The sequence below is a fragment of the Cervus elaphus genome, chromosome 19 (assembly GCF_910594005.1).
Source record: "Cervus elaphus chromosome 19, mCerEla1.1, whole genome shotgun sequence".
Classification (NCBI taxonomy): Eukaryota; Metazoa; Chordata; class Mammalia; order Artiodactyla; family Cervidae; genus Cervus; species Cervus elaphus.
In genome coordinates, this window is record NC_057833.1 from 15,084,819 (window position 1) to 15,106,641 (window position 21,823).

Genomic DNA, 21,823 nt, shown 5'->3' on the forward strand with positions numbered 1-21,823 from the left:
TTTAAAAGATGGTCTGGATTTCTATTATTCCTCAAAACAACATGCTCAGAAGATGGTAGAATTTCTTCAGTGTACCGTCCCCACTAGGTATGTTCTGAATCCTACATGTGATTAAATCCAGGCAACAGGGAATGAACGTAGGTCACATCCATTCTTCAGGCTTAGGCAACTTACCTTAAAATATGTAAAATTATAGTAGGATTACTTACACAATTAGTAAGCATTTGTTGGATTAGCTACTTTTAACAGAAGTATTAGCCAAAGAGCATTAAGAATCTTTGGGGAGCTAGACTCAGTCTGTGATAGTAAGCACTGTAGTCCTGAACCACTGATTCAATGTATTTAAATAAGAAAAAAGCAGAAGAGGGTTAAAAAAACTTTGGGGAGAAACTTTATGGAGGCGTAAGGACTTAAGCTCCTAAAATGGGAAATTTTCAAAAGTAGAGTTTGTACTGAAGGGTGAGGTTAGTGTGAACAATGACTTGGAGTGGACATTAGTGTAGCTTTTAATGGACGATATATGTAGACTTGCTTGGTCTAAGCCATGGGCATGTTTTGGAGGTTTTCAGTAGATAAGCTTGAGAACAGATAGAGTGCAGTCAGACTGGTGAAAGTTTATAAATGAAGTGCATGAGCTGAGACTTCACCATAACAGGCATCACGAACCTGTTTCAGACCTTGGACAGTGATGATTTAATGAAAATTTATATTCCCAAGATTAGACAAATAAAAACCTTTGCCTTTTTATAATGGTTAACTTTTTCTCTTAATAGATACAAAGCCTCACAGAGACTGATCTCTCAGGATATCCATAGTAATACATACAATTACAAAAGCACTTTTTCTGTGGAAATTGTTCCAATATGCAAGGTACTTTTTCTCATTTAATTAATCCATGTCCTTAATTGGTTTATATGTAATTATTAGCTCCTGATTTCCTTCTGGGATTGGTTAAACATTTAGAATAACTTCTTAATGATTTCTGACACATTTTAGTCATGTTAAAAAGATTTAAGAGTAATCATGCTTAAAATTATAAATTTTTGGTGTGCTAATTAAAAGGCCTCATTGCAGTTTTTAAGGCATATACTCCTTAAACTTTGCAGTCCTAGTGGACACATGCTAGTTCTATGAAACTTTGAATATAGGAAATTACTTATCAGGGAGCCACTTTGTGGAATGTGTGCAAACTGGATTTTGGCATGATAAAATTAAAGAATATTATGGAAGGAGAGCTTTGAATTATTTTTGTGATTTTAAAAATTTCTGAATAATACTTAAGATGTAGATTATCATTTTCTTAATGACCATCCATTATTTTATATAGATATAAAGTTGAATTAGAAAGGAAATATTTTTCTCCTCATAAGAACTTAGGATTTATTCTCTTTACAACTTTCATACATAACATACAGGTGTGTTAATTATATTTATCATGTTGTACATTATATCCTTCATAGTCATGGATCTTATAACTGGAAGTTTGTGCCTTTTGACTATGGTAATCCAATTCCTCTTTCCCCTTGCCCCCACCCCCACCCCTTCTGGTAGTTGCACATCTGATCTCTTTTTCTAAAGACAAAAATTGTCATTTCATTAATTGTACTAAGGTAAAACTCTGCTTCAAAAAATATAGATGAATTAAAATTCAACAAATAGTTATTGGGGATCTGTTGTATAGAAGAGTGTATTAAGGACTGTGTCCTAGATGTCTCTGCTACATAGGAACTTGCATGTCCATGTTTAAATCACTAATGATATAAGTCCTATAATTTGTTGTGAGCATTCTCCGTAAAGGTACTTTCTGAGTACCTAAGGATGTTTCACCTGTTTAGTCTCATGACAACTGGAGTAAATCATACCATCATTCTGAAGATGAGTAAGAAGCCTGGGGAGGTTGGATGATTTGCCCAAAGTTAACAACAGAAGGAAGCCAGGATTTGTACCTAGGTCTGTGACTCTAAGACTTTAAGTCTGTCATCATTATGGTTTAGTACAGAACCATGAAATGATGGCTCAAACAGAGTCAGCAAATTTTTTTTATGTAAACAGCCAGATAGTAAATAGTTGCAGCTTTTAGGTTGTATAGTTTGTTTTGCAACTACTCAGCTGTGCTGTTGTTGCACAAAATTGGCGATAGATAATAGGTAAATGAAGGGCTGAGGCTGTGTCCCAGCAAAACTTTATTTACAAATACTTGCCTCAGGGTCTTACTTTGCAGACCCCCAGTTTAAATAAAACAGTGAATCTAGGTGAGAGGACGTATTTAGGCCTTTTGTATTAAGTGCTTTCAGTGATTCATATAGGTATCTGAATGAATACACAGTGTGAAGAAGTTTTCCCATTAATCTTTGGAGAATCTTAGTAAGTTTCAGGAAAAAAATGGACTGAGCTAGGTGCCAGTAAGGATGTGCAGAATGTCCTTGCAGTGAGGGAACCTATGATTGTCAATAGATATAGTTTAAAATATAATCCAGATCCCTTTTATATTTTAATAACAGCCTAAAAACAGATAGCCACATCGGTGTTAGTATGTCCTGGTGCACACATAGGCATATGTGCTCTTGAAGGGGCATTAGATCTTTGATTACACATTGGTCCATGCAGACAAGGAGGAACATAACGGCTCCTCTGAAATTTTTATGGAGAGTAAATGAAGTCACACTATATTAATGCAGAGTAATAAGCAAGCATTCACACTTCAATAAAATTGAAATGAACCAAACAGCTTGGTGACTAGAATCTTTAAATTACTTTTTACAGCCATTTTATTAAGACAGTTATCTCCATCTTAAGAGGGTATAGTTTATTTTCTGTTTATGCATGATCTGATTCTCTTAAGCCATTTGTTGATACATAGAATTAAAAATGACATTTTGGTTTGATCAAATGCACTTTGATCAGGTTTACACTGATGAGTGTTTATCAAAGACTCCTACTTAAAATTTGCTTCCCACTAAATGTTAGTTCTTATTCCTAGGATAATGTTGTCTGTCTGTCTCCAAAACTGGCACAAAGCCTGGGAAACATGAACCAGATTTGTGTGTGTATTCGAGTAACGAGTGTCATCCACCTCATAGATCCAAATACCCTACAAGGTAAGTTTTAGAAACTGCCTTGACACTTCTATTTAAAAAGCAGTAATAAATTGTTAATGTTAATTTTATCAAGTATTCTCAGTAATATTGGTTTTTTTTTTGTTTGTTTTTGGTGCTGGAACCCGGGAAGTGATATTGTTTTAAAAAATTAGTTAAAATCAATACTGTACAGTGTTTAAAACACTGGAATTTTTTAATACTTTTGGTAAGTTGCCCTTGTATTTTTTTTTTTTTTGAAGAAAAATTTCCTTGCATTTTTAAGTTTTTATTAGTCTTATCCCATTTATTTTTACTGAGCTGGACTTATTTACCTCTTTTATTTTTTATGACTAATTATTTAAGTTCATTGTCAAATTTTAGTGTAGAGCATATGTTTTAAAGTTTGGAGCATTCGACCTAAAAGAAGACCCTGTATTGATAGGTGTCTCTCAGTACTTGGTTGCATCTCCTTGATCTTTTTCATATGTTTACTGTAATACAAGTTTTCTGTTATAAAACATTGAATTTATTTTGATATTTTCTAGAAAGTCATTTATTATCCTTATCAATTAGAATTCATCAGTCAAAATTCTGTGTGCAGTATTGGGATGAACATCTGTCAGGTAGAAATTTATTTCCCATAGACTAAACACCTAAGATGGCTGATAATGTGTCAAATAAAATGCCAGCACATGAAACAGCTATACAGCTGATTGGATCTGATCTTATTTTAAAGGTACTTGTTCATTGTTCAGTTTAGTTCAGTTGCTCAGTCGCGTCCGACTTTGCGACCCCATGAATCGCAGCATGCCAGGCCTCCCTGTCCATCACCAACTCCCGGAGTCCACCCAGACCCATGTCCATTGAGTCAGTGATGCCATCCAGCCATTTCATCCTCTGTCGTCCCCTTCTCCTCCTGCCCTCAATCTTTCCCAGTATCAGGGTCTTTTCCAATGAGTCAACTCTTCGCATGAGGTGGCCAAAGTACTGGAGTTTCAGCTTCAGCATCAGTCCTTCCAATGAACACCCAGGACTGATCTCCTTTAGGATGGACTGGTTGGATCTCCTTGCAGTCCAAGGGACTCTCAAGAGTCTTCTCCAACACCACAGTTCAAAAGCATCAATTTTTTGGCGCTCGTATTTTTGACACCTGGTATTTCTCTGACTCGCTGGGAAACCTGGGGTTGATGGATAGGAGTAAACGATGTCCTCTGCAGTGTGAGTTGCCACTCTGGTTTCTGTTGACCTGATGCTCCACAGTCACTGTATCGACTTCTTCCTCGTTAACACATTGGATGGCTTTTGAAATACTTCAGTTCTTTCGTTCTTTAATGTTCTGTGTTTCCTCTTAGTTGCAGATATTGATGGGAACACCTTCTGGAGTCACCCTTTCAATAGTTTATGCCATCCCAAACAGCTAGAGGAGTTTATTGTTATGGAATGCAGCATAGTCCGAGATATAAAACGCAGTGCAGGTGCTGGAATGATATCAAAAAAGGTAAGTTCCATCCTGTTCACCTTCCTCTAATCCTGACGTACTATTTTAGTCCCCCTCTCTCAATGTTTTTTTTTTTTTTTTAATTTGTTAGTAATTCCAAAATGTGGTTCCAAATAAGCTGACACCACATTCAGGTAAAAATGCGTTTTGTGTTTGTATGCCATCTGCTTTTAACACGTGGCCATTGTGGTGAGAACTATCAGACATACTGTCTGGTAGGTTATTTCTTTCTCTTTAATCTTAAAATGTTATTATGAAAAAGTATTCTTTTACTTTTCATATAGAAGGAGCAAATGAGAAGCTTAACCCTCTTTCACTTTTTAAAAAATTTCAGACATTTTGAATTAAATATATATATATTATCACTAAATACTGAATATTTCAATATGCATCTATAAAACCTAGAAACATTTGCTACATAATCAAAGTATTATCATACATATCAACTAGATAGCTTGCCAAATTTCTTCATTTTTCCCAAAGTGTCTTTTATGGTTTGTTCAAACCAGTACGTAATTGGGGACTGACTGTACATTAAATTTGAATATTGTACCTCTTAAATATTAATAATAGTACCCGCTCTTTTTTTCTAATTTATTTTTTTTTTATGATACCAACTTTCTAAGGCAACTAGGGCATTTATTTTGTGGATTTATATTCTCATTTCCTCATGATGTTATTTAACTTGCTTTGTAGTCTCTTATATTTCCTTTAAAAGTGGATCTGAAGTCTCATTTAAATTTAGGTTAATTTCTTTTTTGGTCAGAACATTTCAGAGGTGATACATGTACCTTTTGTGATATATCAAGAGACAAGTAATGTTTGATTGTTTGATAGCCCGATACCTCCGTTGAGATTTTTGAATTTTTTTCCCTTTGTTCCTGCCTTCTCCCTCCTCCTTCCTTCCCTCGCTGCCTCCCTCCCTTCTCCTCAGATTGCCTCAAATGTAGCCAGTAGCAGCCTCTTCAGAATAGTTTCTGTCCTTTAAAAAAGGTTTTTTTTTTTTTTTAAATAACTTTTACTTTTTTGTGGGGGTGGGTGGGAGAGGGGCTCCCCTGGTACCTCAGATGATAAAGGACCCACCTGCAATGCAGGAGACCAGGGTTCAATCCCTGGGTCTAGATCGCCTGGAGAAAGATTTTTTTTAGAACAGTTTTAGGTTCATACCAAAATTAAGAGGAGGTAAAAGATTTCCTGTATACCCCTTGCCTCCCACATTGGTAGCCTCCTCCATCGTCATTGCCTTTCTCCCACCAAAAGAGTGGTACATTTGTTACAATTTATGAATAGATTTATGGACATACAATTTATGTCCACATTGATGTGTTATAATCACACAAAATGATTACATATTTGACATTACTATTCACTCTTAGTATTGTACTGTCTATGAGTTTGGACAGATGTATTAATATAATGACATGTATCCATCATTATAGTATCATGCAGGATAGTTCATTCCCCTTAGAACCTACTGTGCTCTGACTATGCATTTTTCTATTCCCTCCTAAACCCTGGCAGTCACTGTTTTTTTGTTTTTTTTTAATACTGTCTCTATAGTTTTGCCTTTTCCAGAATGTCATATGGTCTTCTCCTATTGTACCTGTATAGTCTTTTTTTATATTGGCTTCTTTCACTTAGTAATGTGTGTTTAAGGTTCCTCCATGTCTTGGCTTATAATAGCTTTTTTTTGGTAATGCAAAGTATTGTCTTGATATCCCAGTTTACTCACTTACCTACTGAAGGACATATTGGTTGCTTCCAAGTTTCGGCAGTTATGACTAAGTTACTGTAAACATTCCTTTGCATGTTTTTGTGTGGACATGAGTTTTCAGCTTCTTTTGGTAAATACCAAGGAGCATATTTAATTCTGTAAGAAACCACCGAAGTGCCTTCCAAAGTGATGGTATCATTTTGCACTCCCACTAGCAGTGTATGAGAGTTCCTGTTATTCCACATCTTCACCAACATTTGGTGGTGTCAGGATTTTGGATTTATCCATGTTTAGAATTTGGACCATCCTAATAGGCATATGATAGTATTTCATTGTCAATTTATATTTCCCTGATAACGCATGATGAGGAGTATTTGCTCATGCTTATCTGCTATCTGTATGTCTTCTTTTGTGAGTTGTCTGTTAAGGTCTTGGGCCCATTTTTTAAATCAGATTGTTTTTTTCTTATTTTTGAGTTTTAAGAGTTATTTATGTATTTTGGATGATGTCCTTTGTCAGATGTGTTTTCTGGAAATATTTTCTCCCAGTATAATTTATCTTCGTATTCTCTTGACATTGTCTTTCATAGAGCAGAAGTTTCTAATTTAATGAAGTCCAGTTTATCAACTGTTCTGTCATAGATCATGCCTTTGTTTTACTTACAAAGTCATTGCCAAACCCAAGGTCAGCTATATTTTTTCTTTTGTTATCTTCTAGGAGTTTTATAGTTGTATGTTTTCCACTTAGGTCTGTGATCCATTTTGAGTTAGTTTTTATGGAAGTTGTAAGTATAATGTTAGTTGTAATTTTTAAATAGATACTCCTTATCAAGTGAAGGAAGTTTCCCCTCTATTTCTAGTTTACTGAGCATTTTTATCATGAATGAGTGTTGGATTTTGTCAAATGCTTTTTATCTATTGATATCATTGTGTGATTTTTTTTTGTTTGTTTTTAGCTTGTTGTTAATGACTGATGGGCTCCATTAACTTGATTTTCAAATGTTGAACTAGCCTTGCATACATGTGTTAAATTCCACTTGGTAATGGTGTACAGTTCTTTTATATTTTGTTGAGGAGTTTTATATCTATGTTCATGAGAGATTGGTCTGTAGTTTACTTTCCTTGTAATGTCTTTGTCTGGTATTGACTTTAGGGTAATATTGGGCTTGTCAATGAGTTAGGAAGTGTTCCCTGTGCTTCCACCATCTGGAGAAGATTCTAGAGGAATGGTGTATCTCCCTTAATTGTTTGCTAGAATTCACCAGTGAATCCATCAGGGCCTGATGCTTTCTGTTTTGAAAGATTATTAATTATTGACTCAGTTTCTTAATAGCTGTAGGTATATTCTTATATCCTTTGCCATGACTTTCTTTACTAGTCTTTGAAAGCATCCTTACGTTTTGGGATAACACAACATTTAGGTATTCTAAAATCACATTGTGTAGTTCTTACCCCAATATCTGAAATCAGGTATTTCTTCAAGCATGTCAGTCTGATTTCTTCTACTATGAAAGTAGTATTTAAGAGCAAACACTTACCATTTAAACACCACCACTTCCTCTCCAACATATATAAAGCTAGATATTATGTTTTTTTTGTTTTCAGGAAATACATAGTTAGAATTTAGTGTTTCCCTGGTAGTTTGCTTTTCTTTCTTTCCCCACCCAATTTTCCCCTAAATCCAGGACCTGTCTGTTAACTTTGGTTTTTTTCCTCTATCTTTACCTCTTCTTTTTACCTCTTTGAGATTCTTTAATGCTATCTATAATTCTTAGTGTTTTGCTCTGAATCCCGTTTTACCTGGGTTTGTTTTTGTTAGTAAAAGGCATTGGCATGGCTATACTTAACTCAGCCAGGAAATTTGAAATGTCATTTACAATTGCTTGTAAAATTCTGTGTTGGAAAGGGCCTTTAGTGGTTTTTTGCTTAAAAAGTTAAAACTTGAGATGATGTTTCCATGATAGTTCTTTTAAAAAGTTATGCCTCAAAATAGTAGACATTCAGAAAATTAATTTGATGAAGATTGGGTGCTGTTGTGGCAGTGGTGCTGCTGGGATTGTTAGATTATTTTCTATGAACTCTGGTGTTTTTAACCTTATGTGTAAAACATAAGGTGTAACTTAAGATATTTACTGTATTTAAATGAAGATTCCCCTGCTTTTTTAGTAGGTGGCTTCCCAGGTGTGCGGTGGTAAAGAATCTCCCTGCCAATGCAGGAGATGCAGGGTTGGGAAAATTCTGTGGAGAAGGAAATGGCACCCCACTCCAGTATTCTTGCCTCGAGATCCCATGGACAGTGGAGCCTGGGGGCTACGGTCTACGGGATCGCAGAGAGTTGTACGCGATTGAGCACATGCACGGACGCACGTGATTTATTCTTTTTGCTCAGTGTTTGTTGGGTGATCTCCCTGTGAATACATTTCTTTTGAAAGTTCTACATATGTGTCTGTTTTTAGGTGACAGTGTTAATGTTTTCTAGAAGCCTTGAATAAAATCTTAACAAAAATATTTATTTTATGATTACTTATGAGTTTTTCTCTACTCATAGTTCAGTAATTGGTTAATTTTGACAGTGTTTCAGAGGTCTGGAAAGTCAAACACTTCTAATTTAAAATGAAAATCAGAAACCAAAATCAACATTTGTATTTAACTTTTCTATGAGATGCTTTGTAAGTTATGCCTAGATTATTGAAGAGTTCATTTTCTTCTCTGTTAAGCATACCCTCGGGGAAGTCTGGGTACAGAAAACATCTGAAATGAATACAGATAAACAGTATTTTTGTCGCACTCATTTGGGACATCTTCTAAATCCTGGAGACCTGGTGTTGGGGTTTGTATTATTTTATGTTATTTTAAACTGCCCACTAGCATTGCAGATTTTCTCTGGGAGCCAGCAGAGCTATCTAAAATAAAGTTGTTTATCCTAAAAAGAATTTAAGAATTCTTAGGAGCCATATGGCTCACTTTTTTACTGATAAATAAATTAAATTACTGATTGGACAGAAGCTTATAATTATTCCATTTTGGCCATTATCTTAGAGTCATTTGTTACAAGATTTTGAGTAATTGATCCCTGAAATTGTATGATAAGATTATGTGTATAGTTTTTTGGGGAGCAAGTGGTTTTTTGGGAGAGCAAGTGGTTTTTTCTTAGGCATATGCTGTTGTTAAAATAAATTTCACTTTTAAAATATGGCAGCTATATATGTAAGGGGTCTTTATGGGCATAGGATAGCCCATTCTGATGCAGAACTTAATAAGCTTGCCTTAAACATTACTTTTGCTCTTGGGGTTTCAGTTCATTTTACTAGAGAATAAAGGATGTTTTGTTTTTGTTGTTTATAAATAAAATGGAGCCATCTAACTGAATCCTTACATTAGACTGACAGATATCTGTTTTGTTCTTTTACAAGAGTATGGTAAGGTGGGCAATAGTGGATGACTTGTGAAACTCAGAGATAGAATGCATTATTATCTTTACTATGATCTGTAGAAGCCTATTCACCGCACAACTTCTGAAGTGGGAAAGCATATTGAATGCTTGATCTTAGGAGGAACTGTTAGGTGATCATTTATAAAACAACATGGAAAGAGTAAGTGTGTCATTAATTGTTTCCTTGTTTGCATTTCAGGTTTGATTTGGTCAACTGTAACTTAAATGATGAGTATGTCAACAAAATGAAATCAGATAGAGTCCCAGATGTGGTAAGGCTTTAGATTTTTCCCCCTTTTCTTGTGTTGATGAGGATTAATGTAACTGTTACGGGGAAGATGCACGAAATCACACTTTTTGAAAGTAATAAACTTAGAGGTTTCTTTTGAAATTGCAGTTAAGTTATAATAGCAAAATCTTTATGTAAGATAATTATTCTTTGCTAATCTCAAAATCCAAGATTTATTGAGTTTTTTGTTTTCTCTTACCAAATTTTCATTGTTTCAAATTGCTTGATAGTATCTATAGAGCAAAAATAAATTTACAGCTAAAAATGATGACCTTTATTCTGTTCATTCTTTTAGGCTCAGTTTATTTCATGCTTTTTTTCTTCATTTTTTGGCGGCAGCTCATATAGATCTTATTAGTTCCCTGACCAGCGATCGAGCCCGTGCTTCCTACAGTGGAAGCGTGGAGTCTTAACCACTGCCAGGAAAGTCCCTCATGTATTGTTAAGAAGGCATTTAAAGTTAACACCATCATTCAGGTTTGAATATAATTATTAGTTGAAAATAATCTTCACAGCATTAAGTCTTAGAAAAGGATGTTACTTCCAGGAAAAAAAACATTGTTAAATTTTAACATGAGTTTATAAGAATCAGGAGCAACAGTGAATGTGAAATGTGAAAGGCTATCTCCTGCTTGCTTAACTTAATGTTTTAAAATAAATCTTGATCTCTTTAGCTGTGGGCAGAAAGCAAGTCATGGCATAAGAAGGACACCCCTCATCACCCAGTTGTGCTTTTATTAATTAATAAATTAGGAAATAGAAGCATGGTTTAGGTGTAAGTCTATAAATAGGTATTTCTCAGAGAGGTCATAAAGAGAAGATTAAAATGGTCTTATAAGATTTTGTGAAATTATTTTATCTCCACTTTATGAAATTGTTCCAGGATATATAGTTGTGAATATATATATGTAGTCTATAAGTATTTATTAGTAGGAATATGAGGGAGACAAATTGTCTTCCTTTGATAATGTTTCAGAATGATTTACCTGAATGGTAGCGGAAAACTGAACTTCGATGTAACAGAAGGAAAAAACCACCAGAAACATGAAATTTTTAGTATAAAAAAGTCTCGGTCACTGGAAAATTTCAGTAAATTTAGCAGTTACACTCATGAGGCTAAATGCATTCTCATAAAATATTAAGTACATTAATAAAAACGTTGAAAGTTCTGACACTGCTGCTTGATCTGTACTCCTTTCCTTTGAGGTATAACCACTATCATCAGTTGGCGGTCTTTCTGACAGTCCCATAATCTTTCATTTAAAAAATTTTATTGGCTTCTGAGGTCCTGTTACTTAGTTCTCATTTTTTGTAATTTTGCAAATATTTCTGTAGGTATTAATCAAGAAGAGCTATGACCGTACCAAACGTCAGCGTCGTAGGAACTGGAAACTGAAAGAGCTTGCAAGAGATAAAGAAAACATGGACACAGATGATGAAAGGTCCCCCTTTGTTTATACTTTTTATGTTGTCTCAAAGGAAATCCTTTTGATAAATCTTTATGGTTTTTATATCATCAGGAAATAGTTAGCACACAGTTGCTTCTTGCACTCAATATTAATTTTGTTTTCTTATCAATATGTTGTTTGGATCAGGATGAGCAGATAATAATGACCTTTACCATAGATCTAGTTATTTTTTCCTAATTTGTGACCTGACAATTGCGGCGGTGTTCTAGATGATTCATTTCAAAATATAATGAGTTCTTGTGGGTCCAGAGTATAATCCACAAGGTATAATGATAACCTTGTGGATATCACAGAGAGCAAATGAGTACTTAATGACTTAGTGTAAAAGAAAAACAGCTCTCTGATACCAAATATGCTGTTTTCAGTTTAAGGAGAAATGAAGATGCTGTGTTCTAGAAAAATTTATTGGATGATTGGAAGAGTGGCCTTAAGGATGACATTAATAATATTGATATTTACGAAAATGAAAAGTTTAAATGAAGTTGTGTCTTGAAATGTGAGTGGGAGACAGCAGTATTTCTAAAAAAATAGTTTCAGTGTAGTTTAAAATAAGTACGTATGTATAAATATATAATATTAAATAGATACTATAAGTACATATTTGACTGTTTCATCTATAGTCTTGAAAATGTTTGTATTTCAACTTGGCTATACATTTTTGGGGGGAGAGGGTAAAGTATGAAGGGGTCTTCTCATTGTCTTATATTTAATGTCCCCTTATATTCAAGTGTGGCTTCCCAGATAGTTTAGTTGGTAAAGAATCCATATGCAATACAGAAGACCCTGGTCGATTCCTGGGTCAGGAAGATCTTCTAGAAGGGATAGGCTACCCACTCTAGTATTCTTGGGCTTCCCTTGTGGCTTAGCTGGTAAAGAATCTACCTGCAATGTGGGAGACCTGGGTTCGATCCCTGGGTCAGGTAGATCACCTGCAGAAGAGAACGGCTACCCACTCCAGTATTCTTGGCCTGGAGAATTTCATGGCCTGTATAGTGATTGGGGTCACAAAGAGTCAGACACGACTGAGCGACTTTCACTTATATTCAGGTGTGTATTGTTTTTTATTAATCAGGTAATTTTGAAGGAAAATATTTTTCAAAAACCTGTCAGTATTTATTTAAGATCCATATTTGACCTTCAGTTGTTATTATTAAGGATTTTAATACTTGGAACACACTTACCTTGTAATGCTGAAAATGAAGAAGACATTAACGTCACACTTTTTGGTAAAGGAGAGATACTTAAATGTTTCTTTATCCTTCTGTAGGCAATACCAAGATTTCCTTGAAGATCTTGAAGAAGATGAAGCAATTAGAAAAAATGTGAACATTTATAGAGGTTGGTGAATAAGGAGTATTTAAGTTGTATCTTCTGTAAATAAATAATTACTGCAGTATGAGTATCTTGATATCTTAAACTTCGATTCCATAAACGACTTTTATTATATGTTCTAAAACTACTCTAAACATTTACCCATCTTCCCCTAAAAGAAAATCCCAAACTTTCACAACAGTAAAATATTGTTTACTTTGCTACATTTATGTAATTTGCATCCTAGCATGATCCCTCAGTATGCTGACCCCTATACAAATGGGTAGTTGTTCATACATTTATGCAAGTTCAGTCATTTAATGTATATTTAAATGCCTGCTCTGGATGTGATATAAGTGCTACAGATACAATATGGTTAAATAGTAATGATGGGGAGGGCAGGTGTTTGCATATTTCCATATTTGTATTTATTTGAAATTCTCTTTATATTTTGTCTTAGATTCAGCCATTCCTGTGGAAAGTGACACAGACGATGAAGGAGCACCTCGAATAAGTCTGGCTGAGATGCTTGAAGACCTTCACATTTCTCAAGATGCTACTGGTGGCGAAGGTGAATCGATGATGACATGAGATCATGTTGTATATGGTTTCCACATCTGTAGGGTCAGGATGTTGGACAAAATACTTTTACTTTCTGTTCTGTCTATGCCTTCACAGTGAGAGAAGAGAAATTTAGTTTTAAACCTGAATAAATGCAACTATTTCAGTTGCTCACTTGAAGAACTGAAAACAGTTGATGGCTTTGAAGTTTTAGATAAAAAATTATGGAGAATGGAATTATTACTGAAATTTAGGCCATTTACAAATAGAAGTTTATTGGCTTGCCTTTTTTATGAGACATTAGTATTTTCACATACTGTATAGCTCTGGGTTTAAGAGCTTGCAAGTTGTGATTCCTTGGAGGTTACCTAAACCTTCAAACACTAAACATGCTTTTACATTCTTTTTATATTGAGTGCTTTAGTGGAAGAGCATATGAAAAGTCATTTTCAATATGAACTTGTAGGGTACTTTAACCTACTTTAGATCACTTTTATATCCTTGGGATAGGAAAATTGGGGGTTCAGTTTATAATTGGACATTCAGTAGGAAGGTTACCTTTTTTAATTTGTAATATTTACATCTTCAAAAGCTGTTAAGCTGGGGATAATCTTACTTTTTGTTGCAGAAGAAGGTATATTTAAAATATTTACAAGTTATATAGCAAACAGAGTATTGAAAGGTTAAAAAATAATTTATTCCTAATTGTTTTGGTCTGTGCCAGCAGCTTAGTGTTGTAGCTGCTTATGTTATAAAAATGTCTTCCTGTCTCTACAAGGATTTTGCTTTTAAAATTTTGGTTTACAAATTGAGAAGGAATTCTGTCTTTATAAGTTTGTTTCATTGAACACATCACCATCAAAAAGGATGTTAGAATCCAGCATATGGATGATGAAATAATATAAGTGATCTTGCTTTATAAAACCATGAATCAGATTTAAATAGGAAACACCTTTCATATCCTTGAAGGCAAGGCATTGGTTTGGTTTTTAAAGTGTTCCGAAAATGAAGTTTTAAGATCCTATTTCCATAAGCAAGATAACTAAGCATGCCAGGACTAAGAGCCAACTCATAAATTCTATATATATCACTAAATAAGGAAGTTGAGTAAGTGCTTAGTGGAACACTTTCCTATTTAAGATTTGATTCCTTAGTCCTAAAGTTATGAATAAAGCCTTGTTCTTTCTAAAGTGACTTCTTTTCTGTCTGCAGATTTAAAGTTTTTACCTGTGGTCTGTCTTTATCTCTTCTATGTCAAGACTTTAAAAAGCATGAAAATAAAAACAATCTTCCCCTTTTTTGTGTCCTTGAAGTGATTATGTTTGTGTCATATTTAAGTTTCTTGCAGTTTTCTGAGATAGAATTAGTGTTTCTTACTTGTTTTGATGTCGTGTCTTTATGAGTAATGAAATCTGTTGGTTGAAAGAAGGCTGTGACAAGATGACGGAATATAGCTGAAAGAAAAGCTGTTAGCCAAGAGTGTGCACAGTTACACTGCCTTGCTAAATCTGCCATTTTAGAGGATAGTTCCCAGGCTTATGGGTCCCAAAATGCTCTTGTTGATGTCCCAGAGTTGATACGATTTGGGAAATGCTGGTATTAATCAGAACCACAGAAATCTGATTTATAACCCAGTTTTATAAATAGGAATAATTTCTAAGTCAATGTGATTTTTTTATAGCCAGATCTGCATGTCAAGCCACTATTTTATAGGCAAAAGGCCCTTGATGAGCAGGGAAGCAGTCGAGTGGAGAGTTGCTTCAGTAGTTAAGAGGCTTGGCAGCATCAGGCTAGTTCCTTGCCTCAGTACAACCCAGAATTCAGGTTTTGTGCTGGGACACCGTTCTCTGATCAGTTTTGAGTAATATCAAGAGCTTTCCCATGACTCTTAATTTATTAAATGTGTTCATGGTGATTCCTACCTTTAGATAACTTGATCTGTTATTTTTAGCCTGAAGGATGTTTATTTTAAAAAATAATTGAATTTTGACATAATTTCAGACAAAAGTTGCAGAATAGTACAAAGAATTCCTGGAAACCCTTCACTCAGATTTGCCAAATGTAAACACAACCTTATTTTTTTTCTTTGTCTTTTAAATTATGTTTTTTTTCCTGAGCCATTTATGAGTAACGCCCTAAATACTTTTTTTCCTCTCCAAAGCAAGAAATTTTCTTACATAATCACAGTGCAGTAATCAAAATCAGAGAATTAACATTGCCACAATATTGTTATCTAATCAGTGGACTACACTGAAATTTTGTCTTTTATCCCATCTGTAATAAAGTCCTTAATCTAAGATTGTGTTGTGTGGAGTTCTCTTACTGGACTTCTTTGATCTGAACCTGCTCCTGAGTTTTTTTTAAAGTTGTAATTGGCATTTTTGAGGAGTCTTAAACCAGTTTTTGTAGAATGGCCTCAGTTTAGCCTTGTCTGATATTTCCTCAAAATTATGTTAAGCCCTTTTAGCAGGATTACCCCAGATGTAGTGGTAAATTCTCATTGCATTGCATCAGGAAATGTATGCTGTTGATTAGTCCAGGTGTTTTCAGACCTTGGGTTGTTTAAAGTTGGTTTTCTATTTGAAGGGATTAAAAGACTTGATCCTTTGCAGTTGTTATTCTAACTTGATTTTTCTTTTTAAATTCATTAATTTATAAATGGTGAAGCATATGCTTTGATTTACAGTTCTTTGAATTTTAACGTGTATAGATCCTTATAATTGCCACAACAATTAAAAAAAATCCTGTCATCCTCCCCAACTCCCCTGAATTCCCTTTGCTACCCCTTTGTTTTCAAACTGTTCACCTGTACTTCACCCCTGCCAACTTCCAGTCTGTTTTTTAACCTTCAGTTCAGTTCAGTTCAGTTCAGTTGCTCAGTCGTGTCCGACTCTTTGCGACCCCATGAATCACAGCTCGCCAGGCCTCCCTGTCCATCACCAACTCTCGGAGTTTACTCAGACTCATGTCCATCGAGTCGGTGATGCCATCCAACCATCTCATCCTCTGTCGTCCCCTTCTCCTCCTGCCCCCAATCCCTCCCAGCATCAGGGTATTTTCCAATGAGTCAATTCTTCGCATGAGGTGGCCAAAGTATTGGAGTTTCAGCTTCAGCATCAGTCCTTCCAATGAACACCCAGGACTGATCTCCTTTAGGATGGACTGGCTGGATCTCCTTGCAGTCCAAGGGACTCTCAAGAGTCTTCTCCAACACCACAGTTCAAAAGCATCAATTTTTCGGCACTCAGCTTTCTTCACCGTCCAACTCTCACATCCATGCATGACCACTGGAAAAACCATAGCCTTGACTAGACGGACCTTTGTTGCCAAAGTAATGTCTCTGCTTTTTAATATGCTATCTAGGTTGGTCATAAGTTTCCTTCCAAGGAGTAAGCGTCTTTTAATTTCATGGCTGCAGTCACCATCTGCAGTGATTTGGAGCCCAGAAAAATAAAGTCTGCCACTGTTTCCCCATCTATTTGCCATGAAGTGATGGGACCAGATGCCATGACCTTAGTTTTCTGAATGTTGAGCTTTAAGCCAACTTTTTCACTCTCCTCTTCACTTTCGGCCATAAGGGTGGTATCATCTGCATATCTGAGGTTATTGCTATTTCTCCCGGAAATCTTGATTCCAGCTTGTGCTTCTTCCAGCCCAGCGTTTCTCATGATGTATTCTGCATGTAAGTTAAATAAGCAGGGTGACAATATACAGCCTTGACGTACTCCTTTTCCTATTTGGAACCAGTCTGTTGTTCCATGTCCAGTTCTAACTGTTGCTTCCTGACCTGCATACAGGTTTCTCAAGAGGCAGGTCAGGTGGTCTGGTATTCCTATCTCTTTCAGAATTTTCCACAGTTTTTAACCTTAGGGTTTGCTTTTTCCAAAATATGTGATATGAAATCATTATGTATGAAATCAGTATGTAGTCACTTAAGTCTGCTGCTTTTCAAATAGCATGGTGCAGTTGAGATTTGTCTAAGGTGTGGTATATATCAAGAGTTTGTTAGTTTTTATTTTAAATACTGTTACATTGTTTGGTTGTACCACAGTTTATCCATTCCCCTGTTGAGACACCATTTGAATTTCCAGGTTTTGATGATTAGGAGTAAAGCTCTTGTGAACATTTGTGTATAGGTTTTCATTTTACTTGGATAAATAACTAGGGGTCTGACGTTGGATCTTTATAGTAATTGTGTATTTAACTGTTTTCCAGTTGATTTGTGCCTTTTTTGAACTTTTCCCACCAGGCTTCCCTGGTGGTTCAGAAGTAAAGAGGTCATCTGCACCGCAGAAGGTGCAGGAGCTGTGGGTTCGATCCCTGGGTTGGGAAGATCCCCTGGCAAAGGGAACAGCAACCTACTCGAATGTTCTTGCCTGGAGAGCCCCCGTGGACAGAGGGACCTGGTGGGCTGTAGTCCCTGGGGTCACATGGCTGAAGGGACCTGAGCACTCATGCATGCTTTCCCACCAGCAGCGTGTCAGCATCTCAGTTACTGTGTATCTTCACTACCACTTGATGTCATTTTTTTTTTTTTAAACCAGCTTGATAGATAGTAGATAGAGTGCTTTGTGGCTTTTTAATTTACATTTTCCTAATGGAGTCGCAGAGTTGGATATGATTGAGCAGGCACACACAGACACGCAAAATGGCTTATTATGTTGAGCATCTTTTCATGTGCTTACTAGTTATATGTATATCTTCAACTGATAAAATCGCTGTTCAAAACCTTTGCCTACTTAAGAATCAGATTATTTGTTTTCCTTTTGTTGAGTTAATTTTTTCTTTTGATGCTCACGTCCTGTAATTGGCTAGCGGGTGTGCCAGCAGTCTGGCTCCTGTGTCCTTTTCACATGTTCTCCTCTATATATTTGATTTTATTCATGGATGCTGATAATGTAACTCTTTGAGCAGGTTTTGGGTATCCCTTATTCAGGGCCTTTGTGCAGTCTGCTTTTGGCTTGTTTTCATGATAGGGGCAAATTTTCCTAAAAATAGACCAATTTACTTCAAAATAGGCTAGCTTCAGTTGAGTCATCCTAGGAATTAAGGAATTAGGAAATGGTGTCATAAAAAGCACAGATGTAGGCTATTCATTCTCAGTTTTATCAATTCTGTCACATGTTAAACTAACTTGAGCAGTAAGGTGGTGAGCCTTGACGAAAGCAAGAAATCAGTCTCCCTATCTCTCTGAACTTATAAGTAGTTTAAGGAGAATAATCAGTTTGATATGTTTTGAAAGAGCTGCCTTATTGCCTGGGAAAGAGGCATGCTGGAGGATTCCTTCTGGTAAAACAAGATCTATAATATTTCAAAGTTATTAGAAGTAGGTTTGACAGTCACTGTGTTTTTTCTGTAGCAATGCTGCTTGTACCAGATGGTCACTGATGTATGGTGGTTCAATTTAGGATTGTTCAACTTGATGATGGTGCGAAAATGATGTGTATTCAGTAGAAACTGTATTTCAAATTTTGATCTTTTCTGGGGCTAGAAATATGCAATACAATACTCTTGTGATGTTGATCAGCGGCATCGAGCATAGCTCCAAGTCAGCAATGAGGGTAAACAATCAATAAACTTGCGGTCATCCTGTGCCCATTCAACCATTCTGTTTTTCCTTTCAGTATAGTGTTTCATTGTAAATCAACTATACTTCACTTAAAAAATTTTGTAAAAAAAAATTTGGGGAGAAGTTACAGTGATTATATAGCATTTACATTGTATTGGGCTTCACTGGTGGCGCACATGGTCAAGAGTCTGCCTGTAATGCCTGAGACCGGGTTTGAGCCCTGGATCAGGAAGATCTGGAGAAGGAAATGGCAACCCACTCCAGTGTTCTTGCCTGGAAAATCCCGTGGGAGGAGGAGCCCGGTGGGCCATAGTTCATGGGGTCGCAAAGAGTTGGACACGACTGAGCGACTAACACTTTGACTTTACATTGTATTAGGTATTTTAAATAAATCTAGAAATGATTGGAAGTGTGCCGCATGGTGTGTGCAGTGTGCAAATATTATGCCCTTTATCCTCGTAGTTTGGAGCCTCTGGGGTGTCCTGGAACTAATCCTTTGCAGATTCCCAGAGACAGCTGGACTGTGTCAGTCATTTATTTAGAGCAGCGTGTACTCAGGAGTACGCGCTTTATGTTGAGGTTATTAGCTAGTACTACTGCACTTTGCCGTTCGAGTTCTAGCTTGGGCGATTTGTAGCTCTTTCGGTTGGTCTTCTTTGACACAACCCCATTGGGCTTGTGTATGTGGTTTTTTTCCTTTTCCTCTCCTTTCTCCTCCTCCCCTCTCTCTACTTCCGCTTCCCCCATTCCTTGTCTCCCTCCCCCTTCACATTCCCCTTCTCTGCCCCCATAATTATGGTACTGCAGACTCATTTTGTATATTTACTGCTTTAGAATCAGCCATTTTGCCAGGAAATTCTGGTTCCATTTATTGGAGAATGATTTTAAAAGCCCGTGTCTAGGCACAAGGCATGCTTGTTGCTACTGGGTGTCATTTCTTTCAGGCCTTGAGTGACTGAAAAAAAATGCTTTTATAGTAACCTATGTATTTGTACATATTTATATCTGTATTAAGCTAAATATGAGTTCATATTATCTCCAGCTCTTAATCTTTACCTCATGGATCCATCTGACTTCCATTGTTTATCTGTAAGCTCCCACTCCAATAGTAAAAAAAAAAAAAACCAAAAAAACAGCTAAAACTCTGGTCCTTTCATCTGCCATTCATTTATCTAATTATTCAATTCTGGTATACAATCAATTATTCAATTCTGTGTATATAGGCTTCCCGGGTGGCTTACCCAGTGGTAAAGAATCTGCCTGCCAACACAGGAGATGCAAGGGACTCAAGGTCAAACCCTGGGTTGGGACAATCCCCTGGAGTAGGAAATGGCAACCCACTCCAGTGTCCTTGCCTGGAGAATGCCATGGACAGAGGAGCCTGGTGGACTACAGTCCATGGGGTTGCAAAGAGATGGACATGGCTGACTCAGCACACACGCATCTTCAGTGAAGTTTCTGTGTATTGGCAATACAGTTCAAATCTCTTGTCACAGTCTGCATTTAATCCCCTGACTTCCTAAATGATTTTTAAAAATTTTCTTAGATTAGATTAAGATTCATTTTGTGGTATCAAATTTTATGGATTTTGATAAATGCATAATGTCTTCTAGTCACCATTATAATTTGATGCAGAATAGTTTTACTTCTCTAAAAGTCCCCTGTACTTCACCTATTCATCCTGAACCCGATACCTTTGGGAGCCACTAATCATTTTACTATCTGTATAATTTAGCCTTTCCAGAGTGTCATGTAATTGCAATCATATGTAGCCTTTTGTATACTGGCTTCTTTAACTTAGCAACATGTCTTTAATGTTGCTCTGTCTTTGGTGCCTTGTTAGTGCATGTATTTCATTGTTGAATAATATTCCTTAGTATAGAGGTACCATACTTTATTCATTTACCTGTCAGAATATCGTGTTTACCAGCTTTTGGTTATTATGAATACATCTGCTATAAACTTTTGTATGCAGATTTTTGTGTTGATAAAGGTTTTCAAGTCAATTGGATGAATACCTAGGAGCAAGATGGCTGGCTGTTAGGGTAACACTGTGTTTAGCTTTGGAAGAGATTACCAAACTGTCTTCCAAAGTGGCATTCTACATTGGCACTAGCAATGTGTGAGAGTTCTTGTTGCTTTGCATCCTTGCCAGCATTTGGTTTTGTTCGCTTTTTGGCTTTTAGTTATTCTAATAGGTGCCTGGTGGTATTTCATGGTTGTAATTTGCAATTCCCTGTTGATAAAAGGATGATTAGTGTCTTTTCATATTGCTTATTTGCCATCTGGTATATCTTCTGTATATATTGAGGTGTCTGTTCAGATTTTTGGCCCATTTTTTAATGGAAGTATAGTTTATTTACAATGTTGTGTTCACTTCAGGTGTACAACAAAGTGATTCAGTTATATATATATATGTATCTTTTTTTTTTCAGATTTTTTTTCCCTGTAGGTTGTTACAAAATATTGAGTATACTTCCTTGTATTGTACAGTAGGTCCTTTTTGGTTATCAATTTTATTGTGTGTGTTAATCCCAAACACTTAATTTATCCCCCGCCCTCTTTGATAACCGTTAGTTTGTTTTCTATGTCTGTGGGTCTATTTCTGTTTTGTATATAAGTTCACTTGTATCATTTTTGTTTTGGATTCCACATATAAAGGATATATCATATGATATTTGTCTTCGGAGGCCCATTTTTAAATTGCGTTTTTTTTTTTTTCCAGTTTTGTTGAGATAAAATTGACATGCAGCATTATATATGTTTAAGGTATGCAGTATAATGATACACATCATGAAATGATTGTCACAATAAGTTTAGTGAACACCATTATTTCATACAGATTCAGAATTAAACGCATGGAAAAAATAATTTTCCTTGTGATGAGAATTCTTAGGATTTAC

At 35.9% G+C, this 21,823-nt stretch overlaps 1 protein-coding gene across 1 annotated transcript in view; it reads left to right on the plus strand.

The window, feature by feature from the left end:
• Window positions 1-14,648, plus strand: part of NMD3 (NMD3 ribosome export adaptor) — a 31,483-nt gene extending 16,835 nt beyond the window's left edge. Inside the window, exons 8-16 of the mRNA XM_043874688.1 lie at window positions 9-87; window positions 774-870; window positions 2,981-3,098; window positions 4,430-4,575; window positions 9,006-9,118; window positions 9,921-9,993; window positions 11,346-11,452; window positions 12,747-12,817; window positions 13,251-14,648. Coding sequence (XP_043730623.1) covers window positions 9-87; window positions 774-870; window positions 2,981-3,098; window positions 4,430-4,575; window positions 9,006-9,118; window positions 9,921-9,993; window positions 11,346-11,452; window positions 12,747-12,817; window positions 13,251-13,381 — 935 coding nt within the window. The 3' untranslated portion in view covers window positions 13,382-14,648. The remainder of the gene's footprint in view (window positions 1-8; window positions 88-773; window positions 871-2,980; window positions 3,099-4,429; window positions 4,576-9,005; window positions 9,119-9,920; window positions 9,994-11,345; window positions 11,453-12,746; window positions 12,818-13,250) is intronic.
• The last annotated feature ends 7,175 nt before the right edge of the window (window positions 14,649-21,823 follow it).